Source organism: Impatiens glandulifera, chromosome 3 (genome assembly GCF_907164915.1).
Source record: "Impatiens glandulifera chromosome 3, dImpGla2.1, whole genome shotgun sequence".
Lineage (NCBI taxonomy): Eukaryota > Viridiplantae > Streptophyta > Magnoliopsida > Ericales > Balsaminaceae > Impatiens > Impatiens glandulifera.
The window spans coordinates 13,070,439-13,088,175 of NC_061864.1; the positions used below are offsets into that span (position 1 = coordinate 13,070,439).

General features: G+C 31.9%; 3 protein-coding genes across 3 annotated transcripts; all 3 read left to right on the forward strand.

The window, feature by feature from the left end:
• The first annotated feature begins 5,271 nt into the window (after nucleotides 1–5,271).
• LOC124929754 (probable indole-3-pyruvate monooxygenase YUCCA8) lies at nucleotides 5,272–6,743 on the forward strand. Its single transcript, XM_047470148.1, has 3 exons — nucleotides 5,272–5,963; nucleotides 6,057–6,428; nucleotides 6,519–6,743. Exons 1-3 carry the CDS (start codon nucleotides 5,307–5,309, stop codon nucleotides 6,741–6,743), a joined length of 1,254 nt encoding a protein of 417 aa, XP_047326104.1. The 5' UTR covers nucleotides 5,272–5,306.
• A 2,256-nt stretch (nucleotides 6,744–8,999) lies between these two features.
• On the forward strand, nucleotides 9,000–10,500 carry LOC124930731 (protein LOW PSII ACCUMULATION 1, chloroplastic). The gene is made up of 4 exons (XM_047471078.1): nucleotides 9,000–9,290; nucleotides 9,386–9,961; nucleotides 10,060–10,110; nucleotides 10,229–10,500. Exons 1-4 carry the CDS (start codon nucleotides 9,079–9,081, stop codon nucleotides 10,368–10,370), a joined length of 981 nt encoding a protein of 326 aa, XP_047327034.1. The 5' UTR covers nucleotides 9,000–9,078; the 3' UTR covers nucleotides 10,371–10,500.
• Nucleotides 10,501–13,572: 3,072 nt separating this feature from the next.
• Nucleotides 13,573–17,737, forward strand: LOC124929235. The gene is made up of 6 exons (XM_047469537.1): nucleotides 13,573–13,963; nucleotides 14,181–14,305; nucleotides 14,694–14,767; nucleotides 14,852–16,483; nucleotides 16,707–16,824; nucleotides 16,927–17,737. The coding sequence occupies exons 2-6, from the start codon at nucleotides 14,194–14,196 to the stop codon at nucleotides 17,604–17,606; spliced, it is 2,616 nt and encodes an 871-aa protein (XP_047325493.1). The 5' UTR covers nucleotides 13,573–13,963; nucleotides 14,181–14,193; the 3' UTR covers nucleotides 17,607–17,737.

Genomic DNA, 17,737 nt, shown 5'->3' on the forward strand with positions numbered 1-17,737 from the left:
GAGAAACCAATAAAATTAAGATGTATTTTTTATAATGTTTAATTTTTCAGTTTGTGCGTCGCCACTTTCGAGCTAGCTCAGATCCTCCCCAATGACAAGAGATCCATTAAATAGAACAATAAACGTGTTGATCGATACAATTATTTTTTGGAGCGAATTAACCATTTCTAAATCCATTTTTTTCAATTCTAATTTGAGATAGGCTCCCCAACCTTGTCCCCACACACCACCACCACCTATCCCTGGCTACTTAATTGATCAATTCATTAGATGTTGATAAATTAATCTAAGAATTGACCAAAGAATATACAGTTGGGTTTAATGATAGTACTAATCTTGCTCTTGACAAAAGCCCCTTTCTTGAAGTTCTTAATTGAGAAATAAAGTTGAAAAGCTCTCATTGGAAAGCCAATGCTTCTTCATATACATGATTTCCCCTAGATACTTTATAGTTTGCATGAATCTCCAACCTTTTGTTCATTGTTTATGGATTCTTTTCTAATATGCATATTCATTAGTAATGATTCTTCATTTTTTTCTTTTTATATTTAGCAAGATCATTAATAGGTGATGTGTTGAACTTTATTTTAATGATATATGATGTAATATATATTTTTTCCAAACCCCATAACTAAAGTGTCACACATTTATTCTTTTAAAAGAAAGAATTCATTTCATTAATCTGATCACAAATTTATTATGGAGAAAAACCCAATAAAAAGTCATAAATTGTAAGTATCAAATGACTCGGAAATAATCGTGAACCCTAAGATATAACAATATCAAGAAGTTTACGACCTTCATCTTGCAATAATCTCGAATGTTCGAGACATCAATGGTAAGAAATTAATTCACGAGATCAAGATTCTTTCACTTCGACTCTTTCGAGAATCTTGATCTCGAAAGAGTCGAAGTGCACATAGATCTAAATACTTTTATATTAGTATAAGCTTTCAAAATTTTATCTACGTGCAACGTAGTTTACTCCGTTTTATAACTTACATATAGCTTATTTGTTGAATCTAGCATTAATTTAATGGAATCTTTTTTTAATATACTTAAAACATATAGTTTGATGGCATGGATCACTATATATAGTCTCATGTTTGTAACCCTAAAGTTACCAAAAAAGGTATTTGAACGTAGAAAGAATATCATAGTTTTAAAGATATATGCATGCATTCATTTGACAAATAAGTTCATATAAGGACAATTTAATTAAGCATATAAGAGCTGGAGAAGTTAGATGGGCTATGTTGACTAAATCTAACCAATAACATTAACGCACGCCTTTAATGTGACAATTAATCTCGAACGATGATTGGTGTGCCGTTATAGGGACAAACATATGTTCCGATCGATAACAAGACAAAATAACGTGATAAGTTACGTGTGACGGGATGGGCTTTGTGGACCAAATTATCAATTAAACCCCGTTGAAATTGTATATTCAAATGGCTTATGATCATGTAAATATAGGTGGGGGTTCCAGCTAGAGCTATATATATATATATGTAGGGGACCTAATTAAGCACCCTCTTGCCCTCAACCCTCCTTCATGTTCTTCACATGACAAGTCTTCTTCCATGCCGACACGTTCTATTTGTGTTGTCTAAAAAAATGATTTTTGGCCCCGATTTGTCGAGTTGATTATTACGTACTAATTAAACGTCAAAGAGAAATATTAATTCAAGGACCGGATCTACTAACCCTAGGACAACGATTTTGTTATGTGGTCATGATGAACTTGAACAAAATTTAATCAAAACATTATTAATGATTACAAGTGTTAATTATCTCGTTACATTTATTTAATATTAATTATCTAATAACATTTATCCATGATAAAAATATTAATTTGATTGAGCGTAGGTTTATGAAAAAGTCAAATGAGAATTTTCTTCATTTTCTAAGGTTTCCAAAGCGCGTCTTTGCTAGGTTTTGCAACAAAAACGTGGATATGCATTTTAAGGAATTGTTTGGTTATGTTAAATATATTATACGTTATAATTATCTTTTTGATAGGTTACTTTTTCTGTAAATATTGTTAATGTTTATACATATAAAATAATATATATATATATATATATATATATATATATATATATATATATATATATATATATATATATATATATATATATAAACATTTATATCTGCCCATGATCTATCAATACAAAAGTCGCATGATCGCATCCAGTATTACAAATAGTGACATATATAATATTGAAAAACATTAATTAATATACAAACTAAAATCATAATAAAAAGATACTCTAAACCCTGACAGAATCGTCTCAAATCTCAATAATCTAAATCAAGTTTTAAGAATAAAGGGCGTGTTTGATTAAGATTATAAGCTAAGCGTTTAACATTTACGTAATGATCTGGTACAGTACTTTTGCGTAATAAGTTAGTTCAAAAAATCATAATCATACACATTTTGCGTTTAAACAAAAAAAAAATTATAAATCTCTTATCTAATTGAATAGCTAAGTATAAACTGAATAAAACTTACCTGAAGTGAAATGAGTTTGAAGATGATTTTTAAGTATCTCGTGATCATAACAAACCTATCCTACTTTCCATATTCATAATTTATATTGCTACTTAATTTGTGTCATCCTTTTATTTAATAATCCTAACCTTTTTATTATCAGCCATCTTTGTGACTAAGTAGATAGTCATTTCATGATTATGGATAAAATCATGAATATCCTTTTCATAAATAGTCATCATAACAAAAATCTAAAAAAATAAAGAAAAAAAAAAGAGCAAAATCAACCTAGCTAGTATAATATGGGGTTTTTATATTTTTCTCCAATAAATTAATTAAAAATAATAATAAATGTAGAACAATATTTGGCAACTTGCTAAAATGAGGTCAAACAATATTCAAAAGTGTTATTATAATTAAAACTTGAACTAAACATTATTTGTATTATATTTTCACATTTTCAAATATATATATATTAATCTCAATAGCATTATATTATATATATTGAACACCCAAATAGGTCAAACCACTGGCTGAACCTTCAAACCAAAAATGGTGTCACATTTAAATTATTTATGCATCTCATGGTACTAATTGATTCCAATATTTATTAATGATGGTACATGATAATTCAAGTAACATGGTGCAATATTTAGTCCCCTTTCAAGAGATAACCCCACTTAAATAATTTATTAGATATAAATTTAAATAAATAAAAAAAACTAATTCTTTTATTTGCGGCTTCATTTCAAACCCAAACACAAAAGTATACAATATGCATAAATCCACTTTGTTAATGGCTGCGTTTCAAATCAATTGCAATAAATATCTGGTATACCTCAACAGTTCTAAAGTAAATAATTGAACTATAATCTCTCATATTCCTTTGAAATAATTAAAAAAAAAAAAATCATTTATTGAGAATTAAAAGATGGTATATACCCGCAAACACACTTAATCATTTAATCTGACGCAGAACTTGTCGTCTGACGGGCTCGAACCCAGGAACTTAGGATTAGTGAGTTAGTATACACCTCTTATTGTCGATAGGCTAGATAGAAGAGGGGATTATTTACTCTCCTTTCTATATACCTTTACAAACCGCTATTAAAGATAAATATAAAACAATAATACAAAGTTTATCCACAACAAAACAACATTTAAATAAAACAAATAATTTTTTTTTCTATATACAACTTCATTTGTAATTTAATTAATTTATCCTCAAATGTAAAAATAATTCAATAAAAAACAAAAAAAATGTTTAAAATAGAGTAAAACATGACACAATGACACATATTTGGCAACAAATCGAACGTAAAGATAACTATGTACGTAAAATCAATTATTTATTAAATAATAAATTAAATAGTGAAGAAAGGTAATATTTCAATCACCATCTAGCTTAATAAAATCATTTATTTCATTTTTTAATTGAACCATTGGGAGCTCGTTTTTTTAGTAAAATTTTTTTGTTTTATCAGTTTTTTTTCTTAAATTTTTTGAAAAAATAATAATTTTGTTGGGGGTTAATATACCAAAATACTCTATAATTATTTTTTTTCTCTATTCCTTTTTTTTTTGGTTAATAAAGGATAATTTTAGTATTTTTAATAGATAAAAAAAAAAGTAATTATATGAATAAAGTGTGGTTAGATTTTAAATAAATTTTTTTTAAAAAAGACTAAAAAACCATAGATCAAATAGGCTTTAAGTAACAAAACTGAATTGATTTAAGTAAGGGGTTAAATCCGTCGGTTAACCGGTTAAACGACTTCAATTAAGTCTGGTTTTATCTCTTATTTTACGAATCGGTTTTGATTTTACTGGTTCTGATCAGTACCGATCGATTAACCAGTTTAACCGTGAACTGATAATTCAATTTTTTTTAAATAAGTATTAAACTTATTTTAAAAAATTCGAAATCCTTGTTTGCGGCGTACCATATTATATTTATGTTATAATATATAATATTATTGTAACATTATAATATATTTTAAAAGTCTCCATTTTTAAACTAATATCCATATAAATTAAATTTTTTTTAAAATAATTTTATACAAATTATAATTCAAAATTTGAAAACCGATATTTAAAAAATAACTAATATAAATATATATGGTTAAATTATTATCGATTTATCGGTTAACCCGTTAAAAAAATAATTTAACCTAAAATCGAATCGGTTAACCGGAACCGTTAGAACTGGTTAACCAATAAACTATCGATTCGATTGGGTTACCGAATTTTCAAAAAATTTCACGACCTATATTTAAATATTTAAGTATATAACTAATGATAAAGATACAAACCTAAATAAAGAAATTTCTCTCTAAACTCTAAAGTGAGAGATGGAGTCTTTGTACTAAATATTTAAGTATATAACTAATGATAAAGATACAAACCTAAATAAAGAAATTTCTCTCTAAACTCTAAAGTGAGAGATGGAGCCTTTGTACTACTTTGTTGCAATATATTTCTAAATTGAATAACTTCTTTTCTAATAAAATAATGTATTTTTTTAGTTAAGGATAAAGATAAATTAATCATTAAAATTGACAAGTAGTTTATGTTGAGAGTTATTGGTATTAGAGAGTAGAATTTTAATAAGATTTTATTTGGTAGGGTCAAACATTAAATAAATAAAAAAAAAGAGAGCTTTGGTCTATAGCCAACCAAAACCATTTCCCTATTTAACTTCCTTCTTCATCTTCCTCTTCACAGTCCAACACAAACTCTCATCTTTCTCATCTCTCAAATTCTCTCTTTCTTTCTACTAGATCTTTTCAAACTGAATCATAACTCAAAAATGTTAAATTTATCCATTGAAGAAGACGATTTCCTCACACGCAGATGCGTTTGGGTAAACGGACCGGTCATCGTCGGCGCCGGACCAGCTGGTCTCGCCGTCGGAGCTTGTCTCCGGGAAGAAGGAGTCCCATTTGTAATACTAGAAAGAGAAGATTGTATTGCATCACTCTGGCAAAGAAGAACATACGACAGACTCAAACTTCATCTTCCTAAACAATTCTGTCAACTCCCTAAATTCCCTTTCCCCGATCAATTCCCAGAATACCCGACTAAGAAACAATTCATTAATTACTTAGAATCATACGCTAAGAAATTCGAACTCAACCCTCAATTCAACGAATGTGTTCAATCTGCTAAATTTGATCAGGCTTGCCGGCTTTGGCGGGTGAAGACGAAGCTGGCCGGAGGAGGAGAAGTGGAGTATATTTGTCAGTGGTTGGTGGTGGCGACAGGGGAGAATGCAGAGTGCGTTGTGCCGGAGATTGAAGGGTTGAAGGAATTCGGCGGTGAAGTTATTCATGCTTCTGAGTATAGGTCCGGCGAAAAGTTCGCCGGAAAACGTGTACTTGTAGTGGGTTGTGGTAATTCCGGCATGGAAGTGTCACTTGATCTATGTAATCATAATGCAATTCCTTCCATGGTTGTACGAAGCTCGGTAAGTCAATTAAACTTAAAGTGTTTAACTTTTTTGTATATAGGAATTCAATAAAAAAGAGTTTGTAATGAAAGTGAGCTCTGTTTTAAACAGGTTCACATTCTACCGAGAGAAATCATGGGGAAATCCACGTTCGAATTAGCGAGTCTTATGATTAAATGGCTGCCGTTATGGCTTGTTGACAAGATCTTGCTGGTTTTAACATGGATGATTCTGGGGAAGACAGAGAAATGGGGTTTGAGGAGGCCAAAAATGGGACCTTTAGAGCTTAAGAACACAAAGGGGAAGACCCCTGTTCTTGATATCGGAGCTCTGGAGAAAATCAGATCAGGCGACGTGAAAATCGTGGGTGGAATCAAGAGATTCCTTCCTGGGATGGTGGAGCTTGTTAATGGCGATATGATTAAGATCGATTCAGTTGTTCTTGCAACTGGGTATAGGAGCAATGTTCCTTATTGGCTTCAGGTGAGAAATTAAGGAAAAACTTCTCTCTTCTTGTTCTTGTTCTTGTTTTTGTTCTTGAAAAGAAACTTATAAAATTTTGAAAAAATACAGGAAAGTGAGTTATTTTCAAAGGATGGGTTTCCAAAGAATCCATTTCCATGTGGGTGGAAAGGGGGAGTTGGTGTTTATGCAGCTGGATTTACAAGAAGAGGTCTCGCCGGAGTATCGTTGGACGCCGTTAAGATTGCCGGCGACATTGGGAAACTCTGGAAAGAAGATTTGTACCAAAAGCAACAAAGAACTCCCCGCCATGGCCGATGTATTTCTCAGCTATAGTTAATCCTTAAGATCTCGTTTGATTCAAACTTATCAAACACTTGTAATAATATGCGGTTAAGCTCTACGCATATTAGTTGAATCAAACTATGCCTTAACAGGCAATTTTTGAGGATATACATTCTCCCCCCTATACTTTGTAGCTAGCTAGGATATTGATTTTAATAATAATGATGATGCTGCATGAAGCTTTTAATTCTATATTTAACAATTCTTTGGAATTATTAATTTCAAGTACTAGGCCTTGTTTGTTTTTATTTTTTATTTTCATTAAAATTTAAAATAATAGGTTATTATCAAGGTATTGATAGTCATAGATATGGGTATAACGAGTCAAATTGCTCGTGAGTAACTCAATTAAAACTCGACTCGAACTCGATTTGACCGACCTCGAAGAATTGCTCGATTTTGTAATCGAACTCAAATTGAGCTTTATATCTCGAGTAACACGTTTTATAAATATTTATAATATATATATATATATATATATATATATATATATATATATATATATATATTTAGGCCGTGTTTGTTAGATAGTATTAAACTGTAGGTATAAAATAATAATACCAACAGTATTTAGTTAATTGTTTGGTTGATTTATAGAGAAATGATTAGGTGAGGGAATTTGGTGAGAGAATTTGGTGAGGGAATGACGTGCCATAATCTTATTCGCTGAAAAAATCAAATAATTTCTCTCTTTTCTCTCTTTCCTCCCATTTTTACATTTTCCAACCAATAAGGTGATGCCACGTCATTCCCTCACCAAATTCCCTCACTAAATTCCCTCACTCTATCACTCCTCTATTTTATATAAACAGTGTTTGAAAGTTATATAATTTATGCTTCAAACTAGGTACAAGTTTGTACCTAGTAGAACCTATTACAAACTTATATAAACAAATATATTCCATATTTACCCTTCTATTTTTACTTTTATTATTTTCTTTATTCGAAAACCCTAATTTTACATTTACCATTCTATTTTAATTATATTTTTTTTCTTCTTATTTGATATGTTATTTACATTTTTTTTTAATTAGGTGAATCTATATAAAAAGTTAATATATGGATCATTTACTCCCTCAATTTCAAAAATGTTAAAATTATTTACAAAAATGTATTATATATAGATTATATTTAAATATATATAATATTAAATAAATAAAAATTTAAATAAATGATTGGTGCTATAAAATATATAAGATAATTTAATATATTATGATAAAAATAATAAAAAAATTAAAATTAAATAAATATTAATTTAACAATTAAATTAAATTTATATAAATATAAAGGGTAAAATTGTCTTTTACATTTTATACAACATTTTTATATTACCAACCAAACACAAAATTATAAAATCTATACAATTTATAACCCTCTTATACTTTCAACCAAATACAAATAACATATATAATTTATACCTCTTAATACCCTTTACAACTTATACCCTTACAATTAATACCTATATAATTAATACCATATAACAAACGCTACCTTAGCACATCTTCTCTCAAACTCATTCTCACCGCTCCCTCTTTTCTTCCTCCAATCAAATGAGCAAATCTATCTTACACGTGCTCGATTTTTCCCATTTCATCAAAGAATAAACAAATCGAGTTATAATAAAATGTGTATTTATGTATAATAAATTTTATTTTCGTATTTTTCGAGTTTAAGCTCGAGTAGTTCGAATTGTCAACAAATAAAGTTCCAACATAAATTTTTGATACTTATTAAGTCCGAGTATATATAATGCAAATCAAGACGAATTTGAATAGTATGGGCTCGTTTAGTCATATAAAAAACTTTAAATTGACACATTTAGCCCAATATTATATCATATTTAATGATGTTTATTTGCAATTTAATAAGCAACTATTCACCCATCTCCATAATAGTTATACAAAAACAAAAATTAAAAAATGATGTTTTAAACTAAAACTTTTAAATGATACATATATAACTCTATACTCCTTTAGTCCATTTTTTATGATCACTCCATGTTTACATTTTTTTTTTCCAAAATCTTTCATTTATAATTTGAGTAGTTGATAACAAGTATTAGTTATAAAATTTAAAAGTTTATGAAAAGGGGTATTTTCTAAAAGTTTGAAAATAATTTTATTTGAATTTAATATTTAATATAAAATTTGTAAAATGATTAAAAATTGATTAATAGAATTAATTTGAGATAACATAATTTTTACAATCTCTTTATATCTCTCCTTCTCTAGTCGACGTGGATCTCTCATAGCCGGAATATGATTTTCAGAGTGAATCCGGCCGACGTCTCATATTTCATATTTCATGCTCTGGCGGAGCTGTATCCATGGCTATGGTGGTGGTGACGACAGTTTCCTCTATCATCAGATGTTCATACATGGATCATCGAAGAAGCGGAACTCCCCGCCTTAAGCTTTACTCCACTTTGATTCCACCAATCGATAGAGCTTTCTTCCTGCCTCAATCCAAAACCCGCGTCTTTCCATCCGTTTCCATCACTTGCGCCGCTAACAAACCCTCCTCCTCATCAGGCATCAGGTGGGTTTAGTCTCTTAGGTCTTCAATTTCTTTGTATTAGTACGATACAACGAATACCCTTTAATATTCTGCAATCATATTACTTAATTGTTCAGTTCAACAGCCAAGATTCGAAGTGAAGTTCTATCACCATTTAGAACAGTTAGAATGTTCTTCTATCTTGCATTTATTGCTAGTGGATCCCTAGGTGGATTAATTGCTTTATCTCAGTTAATTGGGGCATTGACGAATGCATCAAGAGCTGCTGAAGTACCAAACAGTGTATCTGGACTTGGAATTGATATTGCAGCTGTTTCATTGTTCTCATTTCTATATTCCATAGATAACAATGCCAAGAACACTCAATTGGCTAGACTTTCAAGAGAGGAAAACCTCTCAAATCTTCAACTTAGAGTTGATGAAAAAAGGGTTATTCCAGTTAGCAGTTTAAGAGGAATTGTTCGCCTTGTTATTGTAGCTGGACCATCTTCTTTCATGTCAGAGTCTTTTAAGCTCAGTCAGCCTTATACTGAGAAGTTAGTGGAAAGAGGAATTGTAGTTGTTCCATTTGCTACAGATGGAAGTAATCCTGAATTTGATTTCAATGATGGAAGTGAAGAAGGGGGTGTTATTGATAACAAGAGAAAGAGGCTTTGGCAATTGAGTCCTGTTTATCCAGCTGAATGGTCTAAGTAAGTAAGGAAAGGAAAGGAAATGATCTTTGTGGATATAGTTAGTTATGTTAGTTTATCTAAACCATATTTCATTTTCTTTTGTTCTTCTTTTGGAGGTGGCTTGATGAACAAAAGAAAATCGCAAAAGTCTCCCCTGAATCTCCTGTGTAAGTTTATTTACGATATCTCATCTAAATTGGTATGGAGTAGCTATGAACCAACCAAATCACTTGGTCTTTTGATTATTATTATTGATTGGGGTTGCGTTTTTTAAATTTGGTGAAGATATTTATCGCTTCGATTGGATGGGCGTGTTCGTGGTAGTGGAGTTGGTTACCCACCTTGGAATGCATTTGTTGTACAGATACCACCCATGAAAGGAATGTGGTCTGGTCTACTTGATGGCATGGATGGAAGAGTTTTATAAGGAAGCTGCTATATAAATATATGTTTTCATTTTTGTGCAGGTATTATTATGCATCTTCTTCTTTTCCCTTTTTATTTGTTACTTTCATAACATAATTCATCACTCTATCTGAATTTTGGTGTTTATTTTACTTTGGGTTATTTAAGATTTTTATTGAAAAAATATTATTTGATTTAATATGGGATTAAGTGAGAAAAAAAAAAGATTTGGTGTTTATTTTATTTTGGGTTATTTAAGATTTTTATTGAAAAAATATTATTTGATTTAATATGGGATTAAGTGAGAAAAAAAAAAGATTTGGTGTTTATTTTATTTTGGGTTATTTAAGATTTTTATTGAAAAAATATTATTTGATTTAATATGGGATTAAGTGAGAAAAAAAAAGATTTGTTATGGGAAGAGTAAGCCCCGTTCAGTTAGCCCAATGGGCCTTGTGAATAACTGTGAAATCGGCCAAGTAACTTCCGAGTAAGATCTATAAGCTCCACACATGTCTCAGCCCAGACCATACTCAAAGGAAGTGAACCCGTTACCGGGCCCGTATCTCTACGGATGTGACCCGGGGACTTTCCTGAGCCTAATAGGCCCATTCACAACACTCCCATAACTCGGTGTCATACTCATTAAAAATCCATATATTATATGCTAGAGTTTCTCTTAAAATAACCGATGTGGGAACTAGGAAGAGTCTGTCTTCTGCCAAGTATTAATGTTTTTATGTACATGTTGCAGGAACTAATAATGTGATATGATTTGGGAAAGTAAAGAAATAAAGTAAAGAATTCCTACCTAGGTTGTGTTGGCACTATGAATAAATTCTCATACCAAACTAAATCAAATGAAGTATCAACATCAGACAGGCAAGTCTAGGTTTCACCAAAGAAGAGTAGGTTGAAATACACAAGTCCTAATTATGGAAATTAATCAAATGTTAAGAGCTAGCTACCAGTCATTTTCATTTAAACAACACACTTCTTTATATATATGTCCTTGTTTGGTTCCTAACCGAAGTTATTCCAACTGCACTACTAATATTAAGGATGATAATTTAAAATCGCCCCACAATAATCGAACCGAATTGTTCCGTTTGAAACGGTTTTTCCCCGAACGGTAATGGGACAGGGATGGTATTTGTGTTTCCCGCCACGACCTGCCCCGATCTCATCCCAATTATGCCCCGAACACTATAAAATATAATTAAATATATTAAATCACTAATATATATTTATTAATTATATTTTATAAGAGTCGTAAATTTATTTCTTTATAATAATATAAAATTTCAATATGTTACATTATATATTATATTAAAAATTTGTTTATATAATATTATTTTTTATAATTTTTATTTATTTTTAAAATATTTTATTAAAACAGTGTCTCGCGAGGATTCCTCGAAATCGAACAAAACCGAACGGGACGGGGATGGTATTAAAAAAATTCCCGAAACAAAAACGGTGCGGGGATGATAAATGCATTCTTCGTCTCGAACCGCCTCATTGTCATCCCTAACTAATATGAACAAAAATTACTTGACGAATTAATATGGAATCAAACTAAGCATATGGGATATGACTAAGACAGCTTGTTTGATGGGTTATTTGAAAAAGTTATTATTTGATAAAAAGAAAAAGGGTAAATTAGTTGGGTTAAATTATTAAAATATTGTTTAGATTTAAAATGTAAGGTCTTGTTCGGATTGGGGTTTTTGAAAAAATTTAGAGAGGGAAAAAAATAATGATTGGTGATGATTTTGAGGAGGTGATGATTATTTTTGGTAAAAAGACTTAAAGGGTATTGATATATGAATAAAATAAAAAATAATAATTTAAAATAGAGGGTATTTTAGTATTTTGGTTAATGAAATGAGTGATGTGATTGTTGAGAAGTGATTGATTGGAAAATTGATTTGGGGTGGGTTTTTTAAAAAACCCAAAGAAAACAAGACCTAAGTTTTATAAAAAATAAAGTTAATATATTTAGATATTTTAATAAATAAAGTTTTCTGTTTAGATAATTAAATAACTGAGGATCAAACAAGCCCGAGGTGTTTTTTTTACATTCGGCTCTCCCATTTTCTTTGGTTCGACAGATTCTCTTATTATGATACAAATAAATAAAAAGTTGTAAAGTGTCAAATGTAATTAAAAAAAGTGTCATTTGAGGAATCATCAGTCATCACTAGTTAGTTCAACTGCAAAAAGGGGTAAAGTGTTTAATTAATACAAGGATAAAAAATCATGACTAAATATCATTTTTATTATTTATTTGGAACATAATGTATACCATATATATATAAATATAATTCATCACGATCTAAAAGGTAATTAATTAAAAAAATATATATTAAAATAAGATTTAGTAAGAAAAGTATTGCATAAGAAATTATAGGTGACACATTTTCAATTGTTACGTACAAATAAAATTTAGATTTAAAAAAAATAATGACTAAAATACCTTTCATTTTGTTATATATCTATTGAATGATAAAATAATTAAATAAACCATTCTTATTAATCAAACACAAGAAATTTTTATTATATATAAAAGGTACATTATAACTTTAATTAATATATTTCTAATTATAAATCTTTATTTATTTGAATTTACTATAAAAAATGATTTAGACAACGAAATATAACCGAAAATAATATCAGCAATTTGATAGGTTTGTCACGGGTGCATGAGAAAAAGATAATAAAAAAAATATGTCTAAAAGAAACGACAACATTGAATATTTTTGTCCTAACATATTTATTTATTTATTTTTCTTTCATGCACAAGTGATCGACTATGTTAGATTTGTAGCCTTAATTTCGTTCTCAACTTCGTTGTCCAATCGTATCTCTCTATTTTATATTTATCGTTTTTTTTTTTATTACAAACAAATTTGATGATATTTTCTATTGATATAGTCTTTCAAATCGATTTTGAACATGTTAAAGCCAAAATTGCTGGCCACAAAAACTAGTTAGAAGGTTGACAGTGAGACAATGGAGTCTCACTTAACCTATGATTGTTGTACTTGTGCATTGACAATTCTATTAATTTAAACTTAATATTAAAAAAAAGGAAATGGGTTTGAACTGGAAATAAAATACAATCTGAAGGACCAGAAAACATAAATGTTTCTGTTACAAATTTCTCTCTCCACATAATAATAATGGTCCGTGTTTTTATTTGCTGCAAATAATGCTCTCGTGTTGTGTGTACTGTTTCTCTTTCTCTCTCTCTCTCTCTCTCTCTCTCTCTTTCTTTCTGAACTGTTGGACAGACGGTGGTGTTGAGACAAGGCGGCCATGGCTATGCTTGCCAGATACTTTCTAGCTGCTTAAATTTTTTCTCTTTTTGGGGTTTCCGGCGAAGTAGTACACACCCTCTTCTTTTGAGGTTGAGCAGCATTACCCACTAATCTCTCGCCGGCTAGGAACGATCGAATCGAATCGAGTCGATCTCCCAAACCAATTTACTTGAGTCAGGAGGAGGAAGACTCGCCATTTTAATCAGTGGCTTTTTTGGTCGGAGCTTTCGACCCAGTGCCGTTTTTGCCACAAATCTCCTTTTTGTCTTTCCTCCGATCTCGCTTTTGTTAGGTAGTTGAATCTTTTTCCCCCTTTCTCTCTCTCTCTCACTTTGTCACATTAACTTTCTACTTTTTCATTTTCTTTTTGGTTTTATTTCCATTTCTTCTATATGCAAGTACCGTGCCATTTCGATACGATCCCTTTTTCAATCATTCATTAGCTTTGAAACTTTCTCTATCTGTAATTTTAATGAAGTTCGATTCTTTCTTGCTCTCTTATTTTGTAGATATTGTTTTAAGATGAACCAACAATTTGAGAATGGAATCATCAACAAGAAATCTGGTCCTGGCTGCTTAGGAAGAATGGTGGACTTGTTTGACTTGAGTACAGGAAACAGGCTTCTCACAGATGGTAATATTCCCTTTCCAGATTTTGATGATTTCCTTTTATGTCTTGGGGAAATGGGTTTGGAACAATGTCATCGATCTTCCTCGTAAAAGCATGAATGAACACTAATTTAACACAGCATTAGACTCACTAACTTGGGGTAATGAATGTTCTAAAGCCTTTACCTTTACTTGAGGAATATGTATCCATTTGGATCTGAGTAACTTCGAGGAGAACCTTGAGTTGTATCAACCAATCTGGATGTGTGTTTTTTGAAAATTAACTTTGATGTTCGTGACATGCAATGTACTTACTGTATGTATGGTATCCTAGTTCTTTTTTTTCTTTCCATTTCCTTTAGGATGATCCTTAATAGTATAATTGATTCTCTGATCTAATTGATGTAATGCAGGCTCTCCACTTTCAAGGAACCAATCTGATGGTGGAAGGATAAGTTGTTTCTCAGATCAACTTGAGCACAAAGTGGTAAATTTGAATATATTTCCTATTTAGTTGAAGTTCTTCGATTCCGTAGTGTTATCTTTTGATCTTTCGTGGCCATGCATGCAGATGTCATCTGATCCAAAACATAGTTCTTCGCTGAATGGAACTCCAATGAAGCTGCTCATAGCCCAGGAGATGTCTAAAGAGATTCAAGAATCACCTCAGAGTTCCCCCAACGTAGTTGCAAAACTGATGGGACTCGATACCTTTCCTCAAGAATTTTTGGATACCAATTCACAAAGATGCCGTTGGAGAGGCCATTCGCGAAGCCTTTCCGGAAGTTCCTTAACCACCACCACATGGCAGCAAGAACAGAAAGATTACAAAGATATTTACGAAATTTGGAAGCAACCTCAAAAAGGTAATTCTGGAAGAGAGAAAACGACGCATACGAGTCAGCATGGCGAGAGTACTGTAAATGAGAAAAATATGGCTCTTGTTCGTCAGAAGTTCATGGAAGCGAAACAGTTGGCAACAGATGAAAAGCTTAGACAGTCCAAGCAGTTTCAAGATGCATTGGACATTCTAAGTTCAAACAGAGATTTGTTTCTCAAATTCTTGCAAGAACCGAATTCGTTGCTCGCACAGCACCTTCGCGATCTACATCTTCAATCCCTTCCTCCATCCACCACTGAAACAAAGCGCATTACTGTTCTTAGACCTTCTAAGATGGTCGACAGTAACAAAATCGCAGGTTTAACAAAAATGAGTGATAAAACAACAAATATGACAGCATTCACTAGTGAAGTGCTGGGCTGGGGTAAAAACGATGATAATCAACCTACTCGAATAATTGTGCTCAAACCAAGCACTGGTCATATTGGAGAACAGAACCCACCAAAATCCGAGGATGAAAGTTTTGCTGCGCTCAGTAGGGATGAAACCTCACTATCTTCTGCGGTTTCTAATGGGTACATTGGTGACGAGAGTTCTTTCGGTAAGTCGGACAATGAATACCAGAATGGAAAACTCAGTGATTCTGAAATCGTTTCACCAACTTCTAGACATTCATGGGACTATATAAATAAGTTTGATAGTCTACATTCTTCTCCCTCTTTCAGCCGTGCATCTTATCACCCCGGATCATCGGTTTGTAAAGAAGCCAAGAAACGATTGTCTGAAAGATGGGCCACAGTGGCTTCTACTGGAACCAGTGAAGTTCAGAAGCTTGTCCAGAGAAACTCCACTTGTACATTGGGAGAGATGCTTGCCATTTCTGATATTAAGAATCCTGCTGAATCCCATGAAGAGGGTTTTAGTAAAGGACTAGAACCAAGAGCATCGACAACGTTGTGCAATGCCCTCGAATCGAATGAGGATGACAACATTGTTGATTCTCGTAGGAATCTATTGAAATCCAAATCAGCGCCTGTCTCATCTTCCGTTTTTGGTGGAAGGCTGAATACTGAAGTTTCTAAATCGGGAGTTGTGGAAAAGGATGGTTTCAAGGACGACATAGAGATGAAGAAATTGACTCGAAAGTTATCTCTCAAAGAAAAAGTTTCAAGCTTATTTTTCTCAATAAATAAAAGAACTGATAAAGAAAATCCAAGATCTGTTCAGCCCTCCTTTAAAAATGGTGGGAATTATTTGGCACATGATCATCAGGTCATTAAGAATCAAGAAAACTTGTCAAATCATCTACACGGTTCAGAGTCAATCAGCTTGGGACGAAATTGTGATGCTTCCTCATCTGAGGTACGTATGATTCTAACATAAATCCATCCATAAGTGGATTGTTACTGCCTTTTGATATCTTTCATTTGAGCATGTCATGTGCCTTTTGATGATAACAAATAATCACCTCTTGTAACTTCATATAGTGTTATTCTTAGTGTTTGTAATCTTGAAAGGTAAATGCAGTCTTGATGGTAATAGGAATGGCAGTTCATTAAAACTTAAAAGTTTTGTCTTCATGCAGAATCCTGCTCATCCGAGAAATACAAGTGACAGCCAGGAGCAACCAAGTCCTATCTCAATTTTGGAAGCACCATTTGTAGATCATGAAGCTGCAAATCTAGATTCTTTTGAGGGGAAGGGTAAAAACAAAGACCTAGAATCTTGTTTTATCATTTGCTGTAATAACAGCTGCATGCCTTGAGCTAATTTTCTTCTTCTTTCCTTGCATAAATATAAACCAGGAGCAAGGCTAGCAGTTCATCTTGACAAATGCAGACTAATAGATAAATCACCACCCATAGGATCGATTTCTCGGGTTCTATCGTGGGAAAGCTCTTGTGAAGAAACAACGGCCTCTCATGAACTGGAAAACACGATCCATCACAGTTCCAAGGAAGAAGAAGAGGGTGAATGGCTTTCCTTTATCCAAACATTGCTATCTTTAGCTGGCCTAGATAACGAGGTGCAATTGAGTTCAGTTTTTGCCAGATGTCACTCGTCTGAAAGCCCTCTGGATCTCTCATTAAGAGACAGATTTGTTGACCTAAACGAGAATGAGCTAATAATGCACGAGACAAAAAGGAGGACTATAAGATCAACTAAGAAGCTTGTGTTTGATAGTGTTAATGCAGCTTTAGTTGAGATAATCCCTTGCAATACTCAAATAGATTCATTGGAAAGGCTGGTGGACCTAGTGTGGGCCTGTATTAAAAAATGGCGTTCAAATGAGGTCGTAGGCAGTGTTTCTGGTGACGAGAATGGTGACAAATTGGTGGAGGTAATGGTAAGAAAGGAGGTTGCTGGAAATGGTTTCATTGACTTCTTCGGCCCATTAGAAATTGAACTTTTTGTGAAGGAAATGGAAGAAAAATTGATGGAAGAGGTTGTACGAGAGGCTGTCTTAGAATTGACAGGTACATAATATGCAGCACACCGAGTTCTTGTCATTATTTTTTTTCACATATTAACATTTATCAGATGATTTTTAACTATTATTAAGCTTGTCAACAACAACTAACTTATTTTGTTTCAGTGATTCAAGTTGTTGCATAA